Consider the following 20,998-nt stretch of genomic DNA (forward strand, 5'->3'; position numbering starts at 1 on the left):
CTCTCTGTTGAACCTTATATTTCTCTTTTTGTTAATATGTATAACAACGACACGTTTACCAATAATGGTGCTAATAAAGCTAATAATGCCCTCATTGAAAACTATGTTTTTAAGTCTGTATAATTTGAATCTCACATTTCTTGATGGCACCTTGTTCACGTATGCGTCTTTTTTTTGTAGAAACCTTTACTTTAACAGTGATTATATATAAAATAATCTAGTACTGACTGATTATATTGATCGAAAACATGATGAAGAAAATAAAGAGTAGAGTTTTTCAGTTTGAGTTGTATAAGCAACAAAAAAAGGGTTCTAAAGTCATTTGACTGAAAGAAAGCAAGAAATAAAATTCATTCCATCTACAGTAGAGGTCGTTACCCAGCTTTGTCCACTAGATGGCGGAAATATTCCATTTACATCCAACAAATCTTAAAATAATGTTAAATGAGCTACTTGAAACAGAACAAAAGCTTATTTTCTGTTGATTATTATTATTTCCTACATATAGGAAAAATGCATTCAGCTCTGTTCTGGGAAAAAACGATTTTAAATAAAGGATTCTAAAATGCGACTTGCTAGAGAACATAACTTTTATTGTATATATGTTGAAGGCTGCACACTCAGCATCCGTGCTCTTCCAGCTTCTCACGTTATCTACAGAGCATTATTTGGCAAACACTTCACATTTTCACATTTTATGGACCTCTGAACATATAGCCCGGCCACCGTATGTCTTACAGGCCTTTTGGGGCAATTTACACAACTTTTCAACATTTGATTGCCTTCTCAAAAACGATGGACAGAACATATGTGAGTAATACATTCACAGTTTTCCTCAACAAAAAAAACAAATATTGCAACTACTTTGTTCCTGAAATATACAATTAGAACACAGTGAGGAGCACAAAAAAACATTCTTACATACAGTACATGCAAGTACACACACACACACACACACACACACACACACGCACGCACGCAACCCTTCAGTGAATAAGGACTTTAAGCCATGGACACACAGAGACATACAACAGCGTTACAGTAGATGAATTTATCACATGAACGAAGCAGGAGAAACATCAGTCAATGAATACACACCGAACCCTGAAGTCCACCAATATCTGCTTTGTTATGTACATAATTTACACGTATACACTCTTGCACACAGTCTACGTGCACAAACACACACGCATGCACACTCACAGAGACACACACACATTAATTGGTAATATAGTTTATCCCCAAAATAACCAAGAAGTAATATTGAACACAACCAGAACCATTAATGCTTCTGTTTGACTGAATGAACTGTGGGAAAATATCACTTAAATATCTGATCTAGTGCATTTATTTAGAGTCTTTATGCCATATGTCACTCTCAGAAGATGGAAACATTTGCTCAAAAATGTGTGTTGCACAATGGAAGCACACGTCATTATTACTGTATTTATAGCTACATGTCTCAGGGAAGGGAGGGGGGAATCTAGCTCTATTAAAATTACAGTTTGCTGGTCACAGTATGTCGCAATAATTATTCATGTTCAATTTTGTCTCATATCACTAATTGAATTACAGATGATATGACAATTTTGTTCTGGATAATGTAAGCTTCATTTCTTTATTTCTTCTTACTGTATCTTATTACTCTGGGCAGGAAGGGTTGAACTCTCTAATGATTTGCTGTTCTTTTATTATCATTCTTTAAGGGAGTGTTGGCAAACTGCTCTGTTAAGGAGAGGCACATTTTTTGTTTTTATTTTGTTTTCTCCTAAAAAGGCAATTTAGTAGTTGGAGAAGGAAGCATCTGACATGTCATCGCTCGAAGGAAGATCCAACGCAAAGCTGCGACGCCTGATAAAACAACCCTAATCCATCCCTCTAACGTCTACAATTACACAACAACGGGAAAACAGCGTTGGCAACCTCGTCAAACCATCCCGTCGTCAGCACGAGGACAGGCGGCCTTTATATTCTGTGTGGGGTCTGCAGGGCGAAGGTGGTGGTGTCCTCTGAGGAGTGATCTACTCTGAAAAGGTTGAAGAGGTCTTAGCAAATGTCAGGTGAAGCACAACCACACAGCAGCAGCGCAGCTCCGTGTGAATGCTGTTCAACATATTCTGGACATATTTCCACCTCCTCTAAATTAGGGAGTATTTTTTTCTGTGTGTTTGTTGATGCTGGCTTCCTGCCCACCGTCTACCAGGTGTCCCGTGTTTCGGGCCACTGTGGGCGAGACAGCTGTCGCGCAGCTGCGTCATGTGACCCCTCCGTCTGATCATCTACGCCCCGCGTTGACGCGCAGCAGGCTGGTTGTGCTCATTACTGCTTGTTTTTCCGCTCCTCGTCCCATCTGTCTCACCTTAATAGGACTGATATCTCAATGTAAGAAGCTTTGAGCTGCAACCGCGCTGAGGATTCCCGCGCAAATTTGTGCACGGCTGCAGCTGGAAGGGCCGATCAGACGCCCCCAAGGTCTCAGTACTCAGCAAATCCTGTCAAATCTCCTGACATACATTCAAAAATGGCTGCGATAGGGGTTTCTGAGGAAGAAGCTCGCAAATTTAAGTGTATCATAAATGAAAAGCAAGAAGAGGATAAGTTGCTCGTGAGCTCATGGTACATTAGTAAAGTGTGAATAATACTGATAAGATCCAAACCTCTGGCACATCTTTGCTCCTTCAGGACCCACCCAGATGTTTTTGGCCCATCTCATGTATGACAAGGTAGGTTTACATAAGTACATTCGCCATGGTGTCGGGCAACCGCAGGCTGACCAGGCCTCCACCGACGAGCACCGACGAGGCCATGAGGATGGGGATGGCTTTCGTAATGCCGACAAGAGACCCAAAGATCATGTTTCCCAGCACTGCGGACAGCTTACACAGAGCGTTGCAGAACCCAAAGCCCGTTCCTCTGCGGGATAAAGACAAAGGTCAAGGTCAGGGTCAAATCTCGGGGTCAACTTTTATCCCCATGAAATGCAGAAGGAAGCGCTCGTTGTGGCTCCTCACCTCCTGACGGTGGGGAACGACTCGGTCGTGACCACATCCAGAGAGTTCCAGGCTGAGATGCTCAGGCCGTTGTAAAGGCACAACATGAAGATCATCATGGACTCGCTGGTGCCGAACCACAAGAAGAAGCAACTGATGCCTGAAAGGATCATGGAGCCACCTGATGGGCGTACAGAGCGGTTAACCAGTCCGTCTGGGTTCTAAGACATTATGAGAAGTTCCGGTTTGATGCCAAACACACGTGAGTGGGTGAAGCAGGCGGAGCTGCCCCTGCTTTTAGGTTCTTACCCAGCATGGACAGGCGTCCGATTTTGTCCATGAGAAGCGCAGACACAATGTTCCCCGGGAGCACAGCAAGGGTCCCCAAGAAATTGATGAAGTAAACCCAGTAGGCACTGTAGTCATCGTCAAACGTCATCTGGCAACCCGTCTTGTTGTGGGTGAACGTGCTGTTGACCACCTCGGTGCCGTCTATTAGCTTGGAGTCGTCGATGTCTGGTCGAAGAACAAGGAAAGGTCAAGTCCGGCAGCAACGTCAGTGCTCGCGTCACAGTAAACGTTGCCTCTCTCAACTCACCCGTGTTATAGAAGAAAGCATCAATGAACGTACAGTTTCGGAAGAAGGAGCCCACCGATGTCACGTCATCGAAGATGCAGTTCCGAAAGGTCGAATCTATGAAGGTCACAGACCTCAGCTTCATGTTGATGAACCTGGAAACGGAGACGAGCTTAAAATCACCGGTGACGCAGGACCTCCCTGCTGGACACTGCAGGTGACTGCAGGTGGACCTCTCCTACCGATCGTTGATGAAAAGGCCGTTTTTGTGGATCTGGTTCTCCAGGGTGAAGTTGAAGGTGAAATCTTCGATCCGTTCGTTGTTGTGGACCTTCACCTTCGAGGCGTACTCGTCGGCCTGGAGGTGCTTGATGACATCAGGGAACCAGACCGACAGGCCATAATACCTGGAGCACAGTGATATCAGGAGATGAGGAAGCTATCGGGCGCCTGAGATCTGATACGCTCACACATTCTGAAACTGGGAAGTCAAAGATCGGCAGAGATGGATGGTAAAAGACAATCTTCACGTGTCTCTCTCTCGCTCTTATTTCTTCTCCTACCGAGACACTGATGGAGCAGAATCGATCTGCAGGGGGTGATTGATTTAGAGAGCGCCCCAACATCTGCGCGTGGACGCTTGGGGAGGAGGAAAAACTCAAAGGTGCGCTGGCGTCCGAGCGAGGAAATCAAAGCTCTCCATCTAGCGACATAAACCAAAGGAGAGAAGAAGCTCACCCGAAGGAGAGCGTGAACCAGACGATGGCCAACCGCGTCATGTTCTCCCTCATGGGGTAGTTGAAGCACTTCATCAAATTCAGGTAGATCTACAGAGGGAGCAGAGATGTTAAGGGAAGGAAATGAGGACTAAATCAAAAGACAAAAAAGAGTCAAAGGGGGCTTTTAAATAGAACTATTTACCCCACGAATCTCCGCCTTCATCCTAAAGAAAAACTTTGCCACTGGGTTTCCAGATTCTGATTCCATTTCTACAAATTCGTCCAGTTGTTTTGGAATTTTGATCCTGTTGACCTGGGAGAGAGAGAGAAGGTGATCAGGAGATCCACTTACCTAAATGACCCGCTCTAAATTAACACTGTGTTATAGATATTTCTGGAAACTGCTGCAAACAATATTAAAATCCTACATAAAATGTCTTTAATAAAAAAAATACATATTTCTGAATCAGGAAGCAGGAAGAGGGATCAGTAAGAGGCTTCCAGCTCACGTAGCAAATAAGCCTAAATGACACAAAAAGCTGTCAGGAGTTTCAGGACTCCTGCGCGATCGTGCACGGTTAAAGTGTTCAAACTGATCCCAGCAGTGACAAAATATAAACCTCTTTGCCATCTTAAGCACCCAGAGATGCTGGAGAGAAAGGCGCACTCACAGTGAAGACTTTCTCCGGCTGCCCGCGCGCTCTCATGTTAGTGTCATGGATTTGCTTGAGGATCATCCAGGCTTCGTCGTGCTTCCCCACCTGACAGGAGGCAGAATGAGTGACTGCAAATAGCTACATTTAAAACATCTCGCTAGCTCAGTAACGCCAACAGCCACACAAACTCATTTTTACGATACATCCCTTTGATTTCTTTCTCTTCTGTTGAGTGTCACTTTTGGTTTTTACACCATTAAGCCTGAAATTACAGACATCCAGGCCTGAATGGCTCACAGAATAACCTCTGAGTGAGCAGCTGTTGTATCAACCAGCAGCTTGCATAATACAAGAGATTAATGTGCAGAATCTGTCCATATTTCACCCATTACACACCCTTACCTCAAGATAGAATCTGGGACTTTCAGGCATGAAGGTGAGCGCCACCACGGCACAAACGCAGGGCAGAGCACAGACGACTACAAACACCCGCCAGCTGTGAAACTGGTACGCTGAACCCATGCTGAAACTCCAGCCTGTAAAAACAGCAGCACACAGCCGGCCACAATCAGGTCAGATAGAGAAGAGTGACACAGAAGCCGAGGAAGCGTTGATAGATGACAGAGTTCTCCGTGCTGGAGGCAGCTGGACTTATTTAGAAACAGCTGAACTTTGAGCCCTTCAGATCAGAGGTAAAGATCCTCAAGAACCTGGAAGAGGTCCAGTTACCATCGACTCAATCTACAATACGCACGAATTAGTGTAGTGTTTTTCCGCCACAAGGGGGCAGTAAAACAAGGTGTAACTGGACTTAACAGGATATTAAGGCCTAAATTGGGTTTGTATTTATTACTCTCTTTATTACACCCTCAGCAGATGCTGAACATGCAGGAATTTAGATACTTGACTAATTTGAGGCTCACATTTATTCTAACAAGCACTTCTCTGAACAATTGTGGGAACTCATTTTACCTTGTTGGAGCTGTATGTGTCCTTATCTAAACGGTCCTAAATCCACGAAATTGCTAATTGTGGAAAAAAGGAAATCTATTTAACCTTTCTGCCATAATTTCCAGTCAAAGCAGACAACAACCACACGGTGTCTAATCGATGAATGCTGAGGAAACCACTCAAAGCAGCCGGTGGATATTTAGCCAATCTCCAGTTCACAGAGGTGTAATAAAGGTAAACGAGCAATTTTAACAGCAATGCTTTGAAGAAGTAATAAACATCTAATTAAAGATGCAGTGCAGAATGGCTCCTTATGTGCGTCCATATCAGAGGAAGGACCTGTGTGGATTCTGATGGCAGATCTTACATAAAACTGCAAAGTAACAGAGGTGATTTATCTGAGATGGCTGTGCAGCCAGAACAGACCGTTGTAAGGGATGAGCGGCCCCGCGGAGGCACCGGGATCGGTTAATTGAATGTGTAGGAATGGAATCGAGTGTTTTCTGCTAAATCCTGTCGTGCCTGATCTCAGCCCACAGGCATATTCCTGGTGCCATTAATCACCGAATACAGACCGACGCTTTCAAAACCAGGACTTGTACACATGCGCGCGCACACTTACACATTAATAGCAAATTACCATATGCAGATGACATTGACACAAATGACATAAAGCCATTAAACCATATTCCCACCCACACCCACGGTGCAAAAATACACATGTTTGTGTTTTTGCATCACACATTTTCCTATCATGTAAAATGTGTCACCACCATCGGCCTCTGCCTTACGCTGGCATGGATTCCACTTTTTTCGGATGTTTGGTTTGGGAGGAAGCACAGAAGTGGCTGACGTGTCAGTCGTGACCCTCCCACGGTTCTCCACGGATCGTGCCTCATGGAGATGCTGCTCCAAAGGGTATAGCACCATTATCCATCAACAGGCGTGGGAGGGGAACCGGGGAGGTGGGGTTGGGAAGGGGGGGGGGGGGGGGGGGTTAATGCTAATGGTTGTGCCAGAAAGCAGCTGCTTAGTACTAATCTCACAGCATATTAAAATCCAGCTATTAAAGCAAAGCGTGACAACTGCTAGACTCTTTTTTCCCCTCTAATGTTGTCAGTGTTGTACACAACAAGTATAAATTGAACATTCGGTTTTCCGGAGTCTTTTCCTTGGACTGTAAAAGTAGCGGTGTGTACTGTGTGACAACATTGTGTGTATGTGTGCACTCGGGTGTGTGTGAGTGAGTCCGAGACACCCCCCCCCCCCCCCCCCAAAAAAAAAGGAGGAGAAGCTGTTTAGCGCTGATTGCCTCTTCTACAAAAATGTAGAGTTTCTTTCTGCCCCTCAGGGTTACTGTTTCACCCATGTCACTGGGAATCTCATTATGTTGTGGATTATGTACATAATTGACTTAGTCGATGGATCGCTGAGTCAGCAGTGTTACAGCAGATAGATAGATAGATAGATAGATAGATAGATAGATAGATAGATAGATAGATAGATAGATAGATAGATAGATAGATAGATGATAGATAGATAGATAGATAGATAGATAGATAGATAGATAGATAGATAGATAGATAGATAGATAGATAGATAGATAGATAGACAGATAGATGTTTCATATCCTGGAAGTGAGCGCAGCGACGTGGATTGTCTGGTAAGTTAAAAATGGCGAAGCTCTGTTGTTATCAATGCTTCAAAATGTGCGGTTTAACCCGGATGACCTCCTACAATGTCAGCTGTTATTACCTTCAAACTGCGGAGAAAAAGGCCATGTTATATGGTGCTCGCACGCACACACACGCACACGCACGCACGCACACGCACACTTTTGCCTCACTGATGTCGCTTGCTAAAGTACAGTCTGGCCATAAATCACCTCTCGCTGTAGCATTGTCCTGTGAGAGCAAGGAGAAAAACCTAATTATGCTTGATCAAGAAGAACATTCTGCAGAGACAAGACAGAGAAGGCGGGTAGCAAAAGGGAAGGACGCCGCCAGAGAGCCAAATGGGAGAAGTGGAAAGCTGGAAGCGGTGGAAGCCGCTACAAAGAAGAAACAGCCAAATCAAAGAATAAATAAAAAAAAAAAAATCATTCCAATTAAAGGATATAAGAGCAATCAATCCAGAGGCCCTGTCCACCCACCCTCTCAGCATGCGGGGGGAATCTATGTGTGCGTTAATCTCTTAACCTCTGTCTTTCACAGCCTTCAGCCACTCAGTCCTATTAGCTGATTGATTCTCATGGCAGGGAGAGCGACGCCGCCCGTGGCTTCACAAAGTCATGCAGTTTTGGAGCCTGCAGACACGAGCTCTGCCAAGTTTCTGAATCATCCCTTAATCGAGTGTTGCCAAGGCTTTCGTTGCACGTTTTTTCTATATTAGAACTGACCGTAGTGTGGGATGATGGCCCAGGCCATGGCTGAAGCGTAGATCTCACCAACCATCCAGAACATACACAACCAGCTGAGGTGCTCTCCCCTTTTCTCCCTGGACAACACCTCTGCAAAGAAGGAGAAAACGATGGGCACAGCACCTCCTATCCTACAGAAGACAAAAAAAGGTCAAAGGTTAAACACGAGTCAAGTACTTTTATGCTTTGCTTTTATTACCCAGCAAATTGGATTAATTTTGCAATCAAAAGATTCAAAGAATAATTCTGATTGGCTTAAATACAAAGAGCATTGTTGAATCCTTAAAGAGACCATGCACGGTGAGGTAAACTGTGTCTGTGTCCTCTGTGCCCATGATTCAGCAGTACAGGTTTTATTGACAGGCTCGATTGGTTTTTCAATTACTTTACAGATCTCTGGGGAGAAGGTGCAATTACTAAATTAGCCCTTAAAAGATCTACTACACATGGGACACAGAAAAGGACATGATAGATTAGCACCAATATATTTGGACTCTATGGAAATCAGTTCCTATTACCATTTTTTTAGCTCTACGACGAACAGGGGCCCGCCGAGGGTTGTTCTTAGCTTATATGTGGCACAGTTGTATCTTGAACATGTGCGTGGATGAGTGAAGGTCGTGTTAGTGTGACCTGCACACTAGACTTACCCAAAGCCTGCAACGATACGGCAAAGGAGGAAGACGCCGTATCCCTGGACGAACGATGACAGGAAGGCAAAGAATCCATTTGTGGACATGCAAATGAGGAGGCACTGCCTGCGACCCACTTTGTCAGACATCCCTCCCCAGAAGAACGCTCCAACCATCATCCCCAAGTAAACAATACTGCCTGGAAAAACAAGGAGGGGACCTTCAGGCTTCAGCCCCAATATAAACACATTACTTCACATTTCTGCTTCTGTAGATGAAAGTTAGCAATCTTTTTAGAAGGCCATCTCATTTCTCCTTCTTTTGTGTCTCTGTCAGCTTTTTAGCAAATATTGAAGACGCACCAGGGGGTTTAATACTGTTTGATCATAGTGGCAGCATTGGAAGTGGCAGTATTTACTCTGTTGCAATGGAGCGGTCGATTGTTACTTAGTATTTAATGAGTATTTTTAATTAGTATAGATCTAAACATTGATTTCTTTTTTATTTGGCATAAACATCCAAAACCAAGGAAATCCTTGAAACAACCTACTTTTCTTGGAAGGTTGATAAAGATACATTTGGACACATAAAAACGTTTTTTTTTTTATCATTGTGAATAAACCTGCCAGTTTTAAAATGGCAACACTATTTTCAAGGGATTCAAGGAACTTTACTGTCATGCCAACGCACATTTATACTTGAGATTCTGTAAAATTTGCAGTCAGGTCCCAGTTATAACTCATTCAATGGACTTATAAGAAAGCTGAAGAGATAAAGAGCCTCTGAGAAGCTGTGGAATGATTGAATATAATAAATGATATATATTACTTTCTGATAAAACTTACTGCATAAATATCTTCTATTGTGACACAAGTGGGGCTGTGAGTGATGCCAGCGAGCTTGACACTTGTTGGAAAAATAGCAGAGCCTGATTTATTAACTGACAGGTGCGTATAGTGAGTAAAAGACTGAAAACACGCTCAGATCGATATCAGAATAAATGTGAACAGTAGTGCTGCGTGACTTTACAAAACAGCCCTCTGTTCCCTTTTAAGGCCTCCCATCAGAAATGGGATCAATGTTCCAACAAAACAGCATTGATTTCTGCCTCTGATCATCAGGATTCTGTTCTGGAGAGAGCAGCCTGCTATTACTGCTTATTGTTGGTGGCATTGTGTGGTAAAAAGCATCAAGATGCTCTTTCTGCTGCTGGGAGCGACTTCAGCTGGATCTCTGAATGGTTTACCTCACTTTAGCTCTGTCGGAGTTGCATCATTTTTCAGATGTATACATTTATTAAACATTACCAGAAAACAAGCTACCATCAATTGGCTTAAGGACCGTGTTCATCCTATTGCAATGATACAAAATAGCACTTCATTTCTGTAATATCTGCAGTCTCTTTTTTCCTTCTCTTTCTGTCCCTTTCGGGGTTATAACCTATCTATCTGTCACATGTGGCAGCCATCTTGCTTCCTGCCTGAAGGGGCTGTGGACTTTAAATTTAGCGGTGTTAACATATGCACTGTTCATTTTTGCCTCATTAAAGAGAGGCTAGATAGACGAGGCTCAGTCGAGACCCCCACCGGCCCCCATTTAGTTGTCATCTGTGCTGCAAAACACCCAGCGGCTCCCAACTTTCAACTCAAACAGCAGATTTGTTTCTGCTGCAGTGTTTTAGAGACGCTGATATAAGTGGGGGGACCTAAGATACTAGCAAATTTAGTGTCCTTGAGCGGGGAAAAAAGGACTGTTGCATGTTCAGTACGTCCCACTGAGCAGTCGGTGATGTAATGAATTTATTGATGTTCTGTCTGACTCGTTGCGTCACTGAGCGTGATGTCAGCAGCGCTCGTACGGCCAGAGAGAGCAGCGGTGTGCTGCAGTGTAATAAAATTTAAAAATAGCACAGGCATTACATTTGTTACACACATTACTATTACGAAGTGAGGGCCGGCACATACTGGCCTGATACTGTCACCTCACAAATTACATTTCAATATTGTCTTTCCCCTCTAAAACTTTTTAGGATGGATGTTTTTGTAGCTTTCTGAACGAACCTAAGCTGTTAATACAGTTACACTTATTTATTGAATTGTCATTAGGATTAATATGCTCTATTTCTTTTTGGAAAGAGAAAACATTGAGTGTTATTATTGATTGAGCTCACAGTCGTCATCCATCCTGTTTCAGTAACAGCAACCAGGAAATCTTCGCGTTTCATGCTCATGCTGCAGATGTTCAATGCGTGTTTTCCTGTCATGATTCTGATTAACGGTGAAACCTTGAGTGAAGAACCAGCGCAGCCTGTCAGTGATTAAGTAGGGCAATAAACTAGAGGTCCTTTGTCTGTTCTGAGGAGGACAACAGCCCCTGGGGCTCACCTTCATTTTAAAATAACAGATCGGAGGGATGCGTTTGGAATCTGAGAACCATCGTAAGATGACAAGGCAAAATCACAAGTATGCTCTTGACCTTATAATTAATGGACAAATCGCTAATTTAAGGTAAAAACTGTTTAAAGTTAGACCGCAACAAGCAGTGATGCAACCAAACGAAAGAGCAAAAAGGAGTGGAGGCAGGGTGACATAGTAATGAAGGAGCGGAGTAATTGCAAGATAGGAGTGAAGTAATGTGAGGGAAAATGGGGAGGAAGGGGAGGAACCCGGTGCACCATTTTCTGTCTTGTCACATTCTGATGAGCCCCCAGAGAGTCGTGGGAGCGCTAAGCTGCCTCACGACCTCTTCTATGATTTCAGCCTTTGGTGCCCCCCCCCCCCCCCGGGTGTGTTTTTCTCACATTGCAGGACAACACCTGTCCCATTTCATTCATAACAGCGGTGCTTATCACACAGCAGCGAGGTGCGCTGGCTCGACTGATATTGCTACAGTCCCTTTTGTTCACGGACCTGGTTTTATATTCAGTTTTGTGGTTTCCATTACCTCGGCTAGTGTCATCTGCTATTGATTGTACATTTCTTGACCGATTTCTTCGGGTTTCATTTCCTTTTCCTGCCTAGCCGGTGCTGGGCGCTCATTCCTCTGCTTCTCTGCTCCACTGTCACTCTCCTGCATGCTGAAGAGCGCGTAATCCCGTTTGTACTACAGCGTGTCAGTTTGATCAAATCCATGCCGCCATTTCCTGCCACCTCCGCACCAAAAGGGATCGAAGCCTTTTGTCAGACTTGAGTCATATAAGTGGGGGCAGGATTTCGATCTACAAAGGAGTAAGTTAGTGTCAGGCTTCTGGAGTGAAGGATTTAAACTGACTCACTCAGCATCTGCAGCGATACATCCTCTCTTTATGTTCAATGCTGTGGACACCTCACATGAAAAACAGTGTAGCTTGAACTGCGGATAAGAGCGAGCAGACTGATGTTACTGGTGGCAGCAGGTTCTTTACTCTATAACACTCCCACCTTTCCGCTCACACACAAATGGAGAGTGTGCTTGTGATTTCACATGCCCAACGTGCAGCCGCACTATTAAGTAGCGTAATCTCTGCAGCGAAGCCGCGTTCCCACTGCAGTTTAGCCATGCTCAACTGCCCCTGGATGGCACAACCTCACGCAGCCTTCCAGCTGGCTCATTCAGACAGCGAGGGGCGAGGGCAGAAAAAAAAGAAGAGACAAAGTGGGAGAATCAGGCCAGCGTGGGGATGGAGCCTGAGAGGAGACAGGGAGTGAAGCTGGGAAGCAGGGAAGTCTGAAACGAACCATTATCGCATGAGGCAAAGCTGCATCTACAATGATTAGCTTACTTTTAAAGGTCTCGCACCAGAATAATTTTGTGTGTGTTTTTTCTCAGTCTCAGAGAGAAAATGGTCAAGAACAATTAAGACCACAGCTATCTCCATCATTATTACCTTTGTATTAGTATTTTTTAACCCATTTCACTGTTATAAAACTCAGTAAAAGCAAAAGGAAGGAACTATTAAAGAGGGAAACTCAATATCAGTTGAAAAGAGATTATTATCATGGGAACATATGCTTTTAGAGCAAATAGATAGTGACAAATGTACTGTGGTCTCATTGTTTGCTGTGTCTGAGCATCACACCCATGTTGTGGGTGTGAACCACAGATGTGCCACCTCCACCCACACCTCTCTTCCATGACTTCCCTCTAATGTGGCAGTCACTCTGGGTTTCATTTGCCACCTTTACTTTTTATGTTTTGATGGGCTTCACTACCCGGAATCTCCGCCTGCCCTACTTCATGTACAGTAATGACTCAAGTCCGGCAGGACCAAAGTGAATACTGGAATCCAATCAGCGTTTTAGTCATCTATCCTCTACAGACCTTCGCACCTTTCGACATGTTATTCCATTAGGTTTAGCTCCCTGTGAGACACATGCTTCTATCTGTGCCTGAGCTGTATAATGAAACTGTGAAGGTAAACCCTGTATGGTTTAAGCAGATGATTATTCTGAAACCCATATACTGTTATGTAAATGCAACACCTAAAAAAATGGTTACAAATGGACATTTAATACAAATTGGTTCTCACAGTACAAACTGCAAATACATTAAAAGCAATCTCAGAACCATAACGACCCTCAGCATGGTGGGTTGTTGTTATTTGTTGTTGTTAAGTTATTGGAATGATTTCCACTAAGACCAAGTACAGTATCTTTAAATTTGACTGCTGACGTTAAGCACAATTACTACTGAAAACTCTGAATGGGCACCAACAAGGTCACAGTAATCATATAGACTGTGCTCGGAAATGAACACACACTCCCATACATACATACACACAAACACACGCACCAGTCAAGTGCACCTCAATAGGGAGGAGCCTCTGGGCAATCAGTGTAAGAGAATGGGGGAGGATGTCAGAAGAAATGAGAGGCCCACAGAGAATGGGGGTGGGTGCAAGAGGTGAGGGATGGAGTCACGAACAAGAAGAAGCAGAGCGTAGAGCATGAACGCCTGCGGGACTTTCCTTGGATGTCGAGGCCAAAAAGAGTTTACAAGGATATTTGAAAAGAGACAGAAAAGTGAAGGTTCACAGAACAGGACATAATGTGAGTATTTAGTTATGGCCCCATCCAGACATCATAACATACTGTTTTATCCGGTCTGAAAGTTACAGATGGTGCGTAAAGGCTCCGATATCTGTAGAGGTGAGGAAGTGTGTTCAACATGATTAGATTAAGTAAAAGGCGTGAGTGAAACACATTTATTGCAGTGTCATTCTCAAACCCTCCCTGCCCAGACAGTTGTGCTTCAGGTGTTGGAGCGTGTTGTTTGAATTTATGTCTTTGCCGCTTATACTGACACACCGAGTCAGCCCCCTCTACACGGTGATGGATTACACACCTGCAGCCACTGGGACTGCTGGGACTGCTGCTCAACACGCGGAGCACACAGGGAATTCTGCCCTCTAAATCCTGGCAAACCGATCAGCGGGCCAAGACCTCATTTGTGTAAACCGCACAATGAAAAGTGACAGTTCAAGTGGAAATCCAACCAATCTTAGTTGGCAAAATACAAAGGGATTTTTTCTCTCTTTGTACTAGGGACACTGTTCATGTAGCTGCAGAGATTTTCTACAATAGCATCAATCATTTCTGAGCTACACCAGCACTTATCAGGGTCTCTGAGATGCTGATGTCTATACCAGAAGTTACGGTCAGATGTGGGATTGCTCCCACCAGTAGGGGCAATTTTCCAATGATTTTATCATGCGTTCAATCTGGGGGGAAAAAGAGATGAGTGCCCATCTGTTTAAACCTGCCTACTCACTGTAACCTTACTATCCTTCCAGTTTTTTTCCATTTCTTTTCTGCTGATTTTAACTGCTGTTTATTTATTGAACATTTAACATTGTACAGTGTCTTTTCCCCCCTTCTGTGCATATGAATTGTTCCTTCATCTGCTTTGAAGCATTTGCCTAATGTCATGTTCACGGATGAATGTGGGCTCATCAACACTCACAACAGATTTAACAGATTGTGTCTTACCTAGCCATCCTGAGCTGGAGTCTGGCACACACATATCTGTCTCTGCACTCGGAAGAACGAAGCCCACAACAAACACCTCCACCCCGTCAGACATGAGTGCCAGCCCGAGCACGAGGAAAAGCTGCCACTGGAACTTCCCGTGGCCGCACTCTTGCATAATGAGCTCATATTGTTGGGCCAGCTCCTCCTCGTCCGCCTGTCTCTCTTCCTCTAGCACCTTACGGTCCCTTACGGCATCCGACATGGGTTGCCCCAGCGCCACCTGCCCCTCCTTATGCCTCCTATCCTGTGCCGAGGGGATGCCCTGGTACTCGCCCTCATAGATCTCGTCCTCATCGTCGTGGCCCTCTGTGGCATCGCTGGACCCTTCCTCGTTGTCATGGTAGGCTTCTCCGTCCTGCCTCGGGGGGTTCCGGTAAAAATCCTCATCTTCATCCTCCTCATCTTGGAATCGGCTGTAATTGCGATGGGATGTGTATTCATCCGACGCGCGATCCACCACCTTGCCGACTTTCTTTTTTGCGTGCCGCTTGGCCTCCTTCGCCATGTCCTTGGCCCCTCTGACCAGGGAAGTCCTGTTATTGTAAGTGTCCTCCATTCTGCTCCTACCAATGATTCTTCACAGGGGTCAAGAAGATATTTAGTAGAAGGAAAGAAAGGAGAGACGAGCAGAAGCTGGAAGAATGGCGAGAGCAGTGAGTCTCGAGACGCTGCAGGGTAGAAAACTCTTGAGTCCGCAGTCACCACAGGAGAGAGCCCACAATGGTCGTGGCAATCATCAGCCAGGCTAAGGATGCAGGGGGAAGGGTGAGAGACACACAGATGAGAAAAATAAAAACAGGGAGGAAGAAGGAGAAGGGAGAGATCAGAGCAAAAATTGAAGAGAGTAAAAAGAGAGGTAGATCTTCGTTAGCCAATGCAATTCAACGAGTGAGGCTTGACAGATTGAAAAATACCAGATAACTTACTTAATCGTTCATTTATTCACATTTTTTTAATCATTGTGGGTTTGTTGAACCAGTCTGGCTGTACTGCTCTCTTTCGCCCTTCAGATCTAAGATTCAATTTCCATATTGTTTTAGATTTGATGGGTTTGACTTTGTGTTTTAAGCAGGAATGCTGAATCTCCTGACTCGCTACAGCACGGAGACAGAATCTGACAAAACAAGGCTCAGCAAAAGTTCTATTTGGCCCAAGTAAGGAACCAATTTATTAAAAATGGGAGTGATGATCCAACTAGAATTGTGCATTCGTGTACAATCAGAGCAAAAAAGGAGGAAAGACAAGTGTAGTCCTGAGCTGATTTATGCTGTTTCATACACACCCAAACATGTCGGGCACATACACACTTGTGCTTTCAGCCAGTTCCCATCCTGGCAGAGCTAATGGGAGGGAGACCCCAGCCTAACAGTGCACGTAATGCAACAGGATTTACAGCGAGGGCTCAAACTGTGACGCACACTTCATCATCACGCTGCCTCCACAGGATCACTCTGACTTGTTTAATCAACACTTTGTCAAAGAGCAGAGACTAGCACTGAGTTAAATGAGTCCAAACCATCTTCAGAAGTCAACAAATTGTTGGGAAAATTCATAAAGGGTTCAAAAGGACTTTCCATACCAACTACTGATACATACTTGGAGATAGTTAGTCTAGTGCTGTGTAAGGTTGGTGTGTGTTGTCAGAACTGTCCAGCGTGTGTGGTTCCTCTGCGTCTTGGAAATGCTCACGATAGCCTCTAATGAACACTGAAGCCTTGTCAAGAGGACACAAATCACAGGGCCAGCTCCTGCTCCCATAATGCAATTTTACTGGTCAAAATGACACTGCTGATTCAAGGTGACTCCGCTAATCTCCTCTGTCTGATTGGATGGTGTCTTTGCTTATGAACGCAGCCATTTACATGGGACTGATCATTTTTAGCACCTGCACCGACTCCTGTGGTGGGCTGAGATGATTCATACACAGCCAGAAAATCTGTTTGTTTCCCTTTTAAATGCAGTGACTCGGGGTATTTTTTAAAAAGCAGACCCCAGTTTCCCCGCATTCCCGTTGCAATTTTTTTTGTTGGGTTCTGGGATCAGGTCATTTAATTTTTTATTCATCATAAAATGAGCGTGCACATGTCCTGACTGAAGGAACTACAGACTGATCCAGCCTGCCTGTCAGAGAGTCAATGGAGTGCATGAGGCCCTCTGTCAGCGGTGATGATGCTCAGTGGACACTTGAGCCGCCTCACCTGAGCACTGCTGACGAGACCCTGCAGAGCACAGAGCTCAGGAAATGGGAGAAATCAGTCAATATATGGGGCAAACCCATGCATGTTTTATCTTTTCCATATAGCAACAATTACATGGCATCAAATTTAATAAAATATTCTACTGATAAACATGGTAGCCATGTGTCGGCTATAACTGAGCTGTAAAATCAGAACAAATGTGTAGCTTCTGCTTCTATGAACCATGTGGATAGAGTAAGAACACCTAAAGTCAAATACAACATGGCCTCAAATTTCCAGCACACAAGCTAGTGAGCCCAGCTAATGACTGCTCACGAGACAGGAAAAAATCAAATATTAACCTTGTAAAAATGACAAAGAATTGACAGAAATCAATGTAAACGCATTGGTAATAGCAGCTCTGCCATTGTAGAGGACACATAACTCTTAGATGAGATAAATCTGATATTTAATGGAACGTGAAGAAAAATCAATAGTCTTTTTTATGACAACATGGAGTCAATAAGTCCAACCAGTTCTTATGGTTAACCTTATGGTTAAATGGTCAAATACCGGTTAATTTAAAGAGGCTGTTTTCTGGAACTCTTGCTTGCACGATTTTGAACAGGAGCTCTCTGAACAGAAGACGTGCACAGTGTCGTGACTGTGGGTCTTTACTGCGGGTTTCTTCAGTCAGCATTGCAAACAGCAGGCCCTCTCTCTGAGTGGGCAGAGCCACGTGTAATCCTGTAAAAATGGTGAGCTCATAACCTCGTCTGGAAGGCAGAGGTACAGCCATCCTGGGACATCTTTCATTAGGAGATTTCATCAGACATCGATGCCATTACTGACTGAGCGGAGCGACAAGGGAAAGGATGAGAGAGATGTCGAGGGCACAGAAGAAAATGTGATTATGTTCTAAATGGAAGCCAAGGAATACTGAGACATGCTAAAATGGAATCCCCATCTCACTGAATGTCCTAACTTAATGCTTAAATTAAGTGATGCACAGTGTGTGTGTGTGTGTGTGTGTGTGTGTGTGTGTGTGTGTGTGTGTGTGTGTGTGTGTGTGTGTGTCCCAAAAAAGATATTTCAAGTTATTTTCTTTGGTAAATAAAAAATGCCCGCGCCACCCTGAGGGGAATCACACAGATTGTTGCGTGCACTTCTGTTTTTGTCGATGCAGAGCCTTTTTTCTTGTTCTGAACTAATTAAGTCTCAGCTTGTCTTCCTGTCGCACGTGCTCGCAGGATCCAGTCTAAACTTTAAGACAGCTGTAGCTACAGAGATTTCAATGAAAGACATTCTAAAAATCATCAGCTCTGTAGTCTATAATTCCTTGACTTTTTCACCGACCGGTATGCAAAACTGTGACTACAGCAGCCTTGAGAGTGAAAACAAAGCACTTTGTCACAGATTTCCAGTTCAGTGGCTGCGCGCCTGTCAATCGCTCAGTGCTTCTTGAGGTGCAATTCATGGATGAGTCAGTTGCCTGCTCCATTCATCCTCTCCTCTGTTAGGCGGCTGTGCAGAGTGCTTTAACTACCCCAGGGCAGGTGCTGCATGGCACTAAAACGTGCACAATCTGCAGACAAGTCTATACATGCTAAGATGGATTTTAAAAACCCTCCAGTAACCATCATATTCAACCATCAATTGTCATCATTGCTGATAAAATCAATGAATCTAAATTTAAGTGGGTTATTACAATTACGCAGATTTTTTTAAGAGTTCTGAGCTTGGCTTGTACAGAAAACTCGTTTTAAACTATATTATAGGATACATAAACAGTTTAAAGGCAACACACGCCTGGAGGGAACTTTTAACAAACGTTAGAATAAACTTATGAATAAATAATGAAGCGCCTCTCAGCGCAGCTGTTAGTTGGACACATAAAGGAAGACAGGTGGTGGTTCTAAAACGCTCCACCGATATATATATAAATAACAATAATAATAAAAATTACCTACTTGATTTTTATCTAACTAGCAACGATTGCGTATCAGCACGTTTATCAGGCAAAAGTAAAGAATACTCACCGTCATTTATGTCGGACAGAGCTTAGTGAAGTGCGGTGTCCCATTTCATCCGAACCCGCTCTCTTTTAAGGGAAAAAGAAGATTGTGGGGGCTTTTTTACGGGAGAAATGGATCACATGTGTCGTGCACCACAGTGTTTTAACGCAGTCTTCCCTCGCTGCAGGGAGGAAGAGAGAGAGAGGGGGAGGGAGGGAGAGATGATGTGGTGATGGAAGGTGGGGATGAAGAGAGGGATGGAGGGATGGAGGGGGAGGGAGGAGGCGGCGTGATCAATAACTGTACTTCATTGAGTGATGCTGATGTTTCCATGTAAATAGCGCGCGTGTACTTAGGCTATGAATTAATGATTATTACGTGATGCATTTAAACACTAAATATAAAACTGGAATTGCTTTATTGTACATATAAATTGATATCCAATGGTTTGTAAAACGATTCAGGAAAAAGAACTCGAACTCTCTAATATATTTTGACACTTTTGCAGCTCCAAGATGAGTACATTTTTCTTATTGATTGATTTCTTATTGATTCTTTCAAGTTCCCCTATAAAAAAAAAAAACTCCTTCTGAGAGTTGCAGCCCCCTGTGGCTGCTGGGGGGTGTCCAGATTTAAGGGATGATCATGTACTCGCAGGTTCTGCAGAGTTTAAGACGTGAAATGGGTCAAAGTGACTGGTTCACTCAAAGGAAATTGATTAGTCATTAATGAAATTATGTATTAAATCCAAACAGTATATTTGTTTATTCATTAACAACAAGGTCCAGGATGTTCCGTGCTTCTGCATTGTATGAAAATAAATAAATAAATTCATTTAAAAAAGAGAGAATTGAGATTTAATTGAATCTCTGCACAACCACTGGCAGTTTCATAAACCAGCGTTCACTTCCTGTACGCTCTTAAACCATTTCGAGTCGCCATCAACATGTTTACAGCCTGTCAGGCGGCAACTGTTGCTGTTGCCACCATGTCAGATCCTAATGCCCGTGAAACCTGTAAGCGGTTCCGTGAGAAAGAGACCCACAAAAAAAGAGGCGATGGATTGATGCAGCCACAAAAGCACACAGCCTTTATTTGCATCATTAAAGGCTACAAAGTCTTCAGGCACCAGCGGTCGGATTTGGTCTAATGCTGAAGTGACTGAGGGCTCTTTGATGTGTAACACACCGTGTCTCTATTGAGCTGTGGCAAAATACTTGTATTCGATGCAGTAAATTATCATCTGCAGTTGTGCATCTGTGGACCAAGTTCTAAACCTTTGTACACGCTGGATACTGCTTTGGTTTGGTGCACTGCCGTGTCCACTGAAAAGGTCAGTAAACTGTGAACACCGTGTGCATAAACACACAACACGAAAGCACACAAGGACACAGAATTCACAGAATCAGTCCCCTTGGGCTTGGGACACTTTGGATTCAGAGTGGAGAGACAACCCCTCCCCTCAGGCCATAAGACTCCATTTATTCCTGCTGCAGTGCAAAGGAGCACTTAGCTTAATGTACGGGACAGTAGAATGACCCTCACACACACACACACACACAGGCCACTGCACATGTTAGAAATTAAATCTTTCCTCAGTTACATACAAGCATGTGTGATAAAAATCTACAATATGCATTTCATGACACCCCACACATTTATGTTTGTACTTGTACATAAAATACGGTGTTTTTTCCTTCATCCGTCTAAAATTAAAATGGTCTGCGAGAGAGGAGAGGGAATATTTGTCTGCTTAGCATCATCTCAATTATAACAAATGGATGTGGATGCTGGTGGTAATTGTTCTTGCCCTGTGTTAGAGGCTCAGGTTAACTCATTTATCCTCTATTTTGT

At 43.9% G+C, this 20,998-nt stretch overlaps 1 protein-coding gene across 1 annotated transcript; it reads right to left on the reverse strand.

Moving 5' to 3' along the window:
- Positions 1-572: 572 nt before the first annotated feature.
- Positions 573-19,388, reverse strand: sv2ca (synaptic vesicle glycoprotein 2Ca). Its single transcript, XM_057034186.1, has 13 exons — positions 19,169-19,388; positions 14,911-15,697; positions 8,963-9,143; positions 8,292-8,443; positions 5,345-5,478; positions 4,958-5,047; positions 4,489-4,599; positions 4,306-4,394; positions 3,810-3,974; positions 3,589-3,722; positions 3,300-3,506; positions 3,012-3,171; positions 573-2,913 (listed from the first exon to the last, which is right to left on the reverse strand). Exons 2-13 carry the CDS (start codon positions 15,506-15,508, stop codon positions 2,730-2,732), a joined length of 2,205 nt encoding a protein of 734 aa, XP_056890166.1. The 5' UTR covers positions 15,509-15,697; positions 19,169-19,388; the 3' UTR covers positions 573-2,729.
- Between the last annotated feature and the right edge of the window lie 1,610 nt (positions 19,389-20,998).

This window comes from Takifugu flavidus, chromosome 5 (assembly GCF_003711565.1).
Source record: "Takifugu flavidus isolate HTHZ2018 chromosome 5, ASM371156v2, whole genome shotgun sequence".
Taxonomy (NCBI): Eukaryota; Metazoa; Chordata; class Actinopteri; order Tetraodontiformes; family Tetraodontidae; genus Takifugu; species Takifugu flavidus.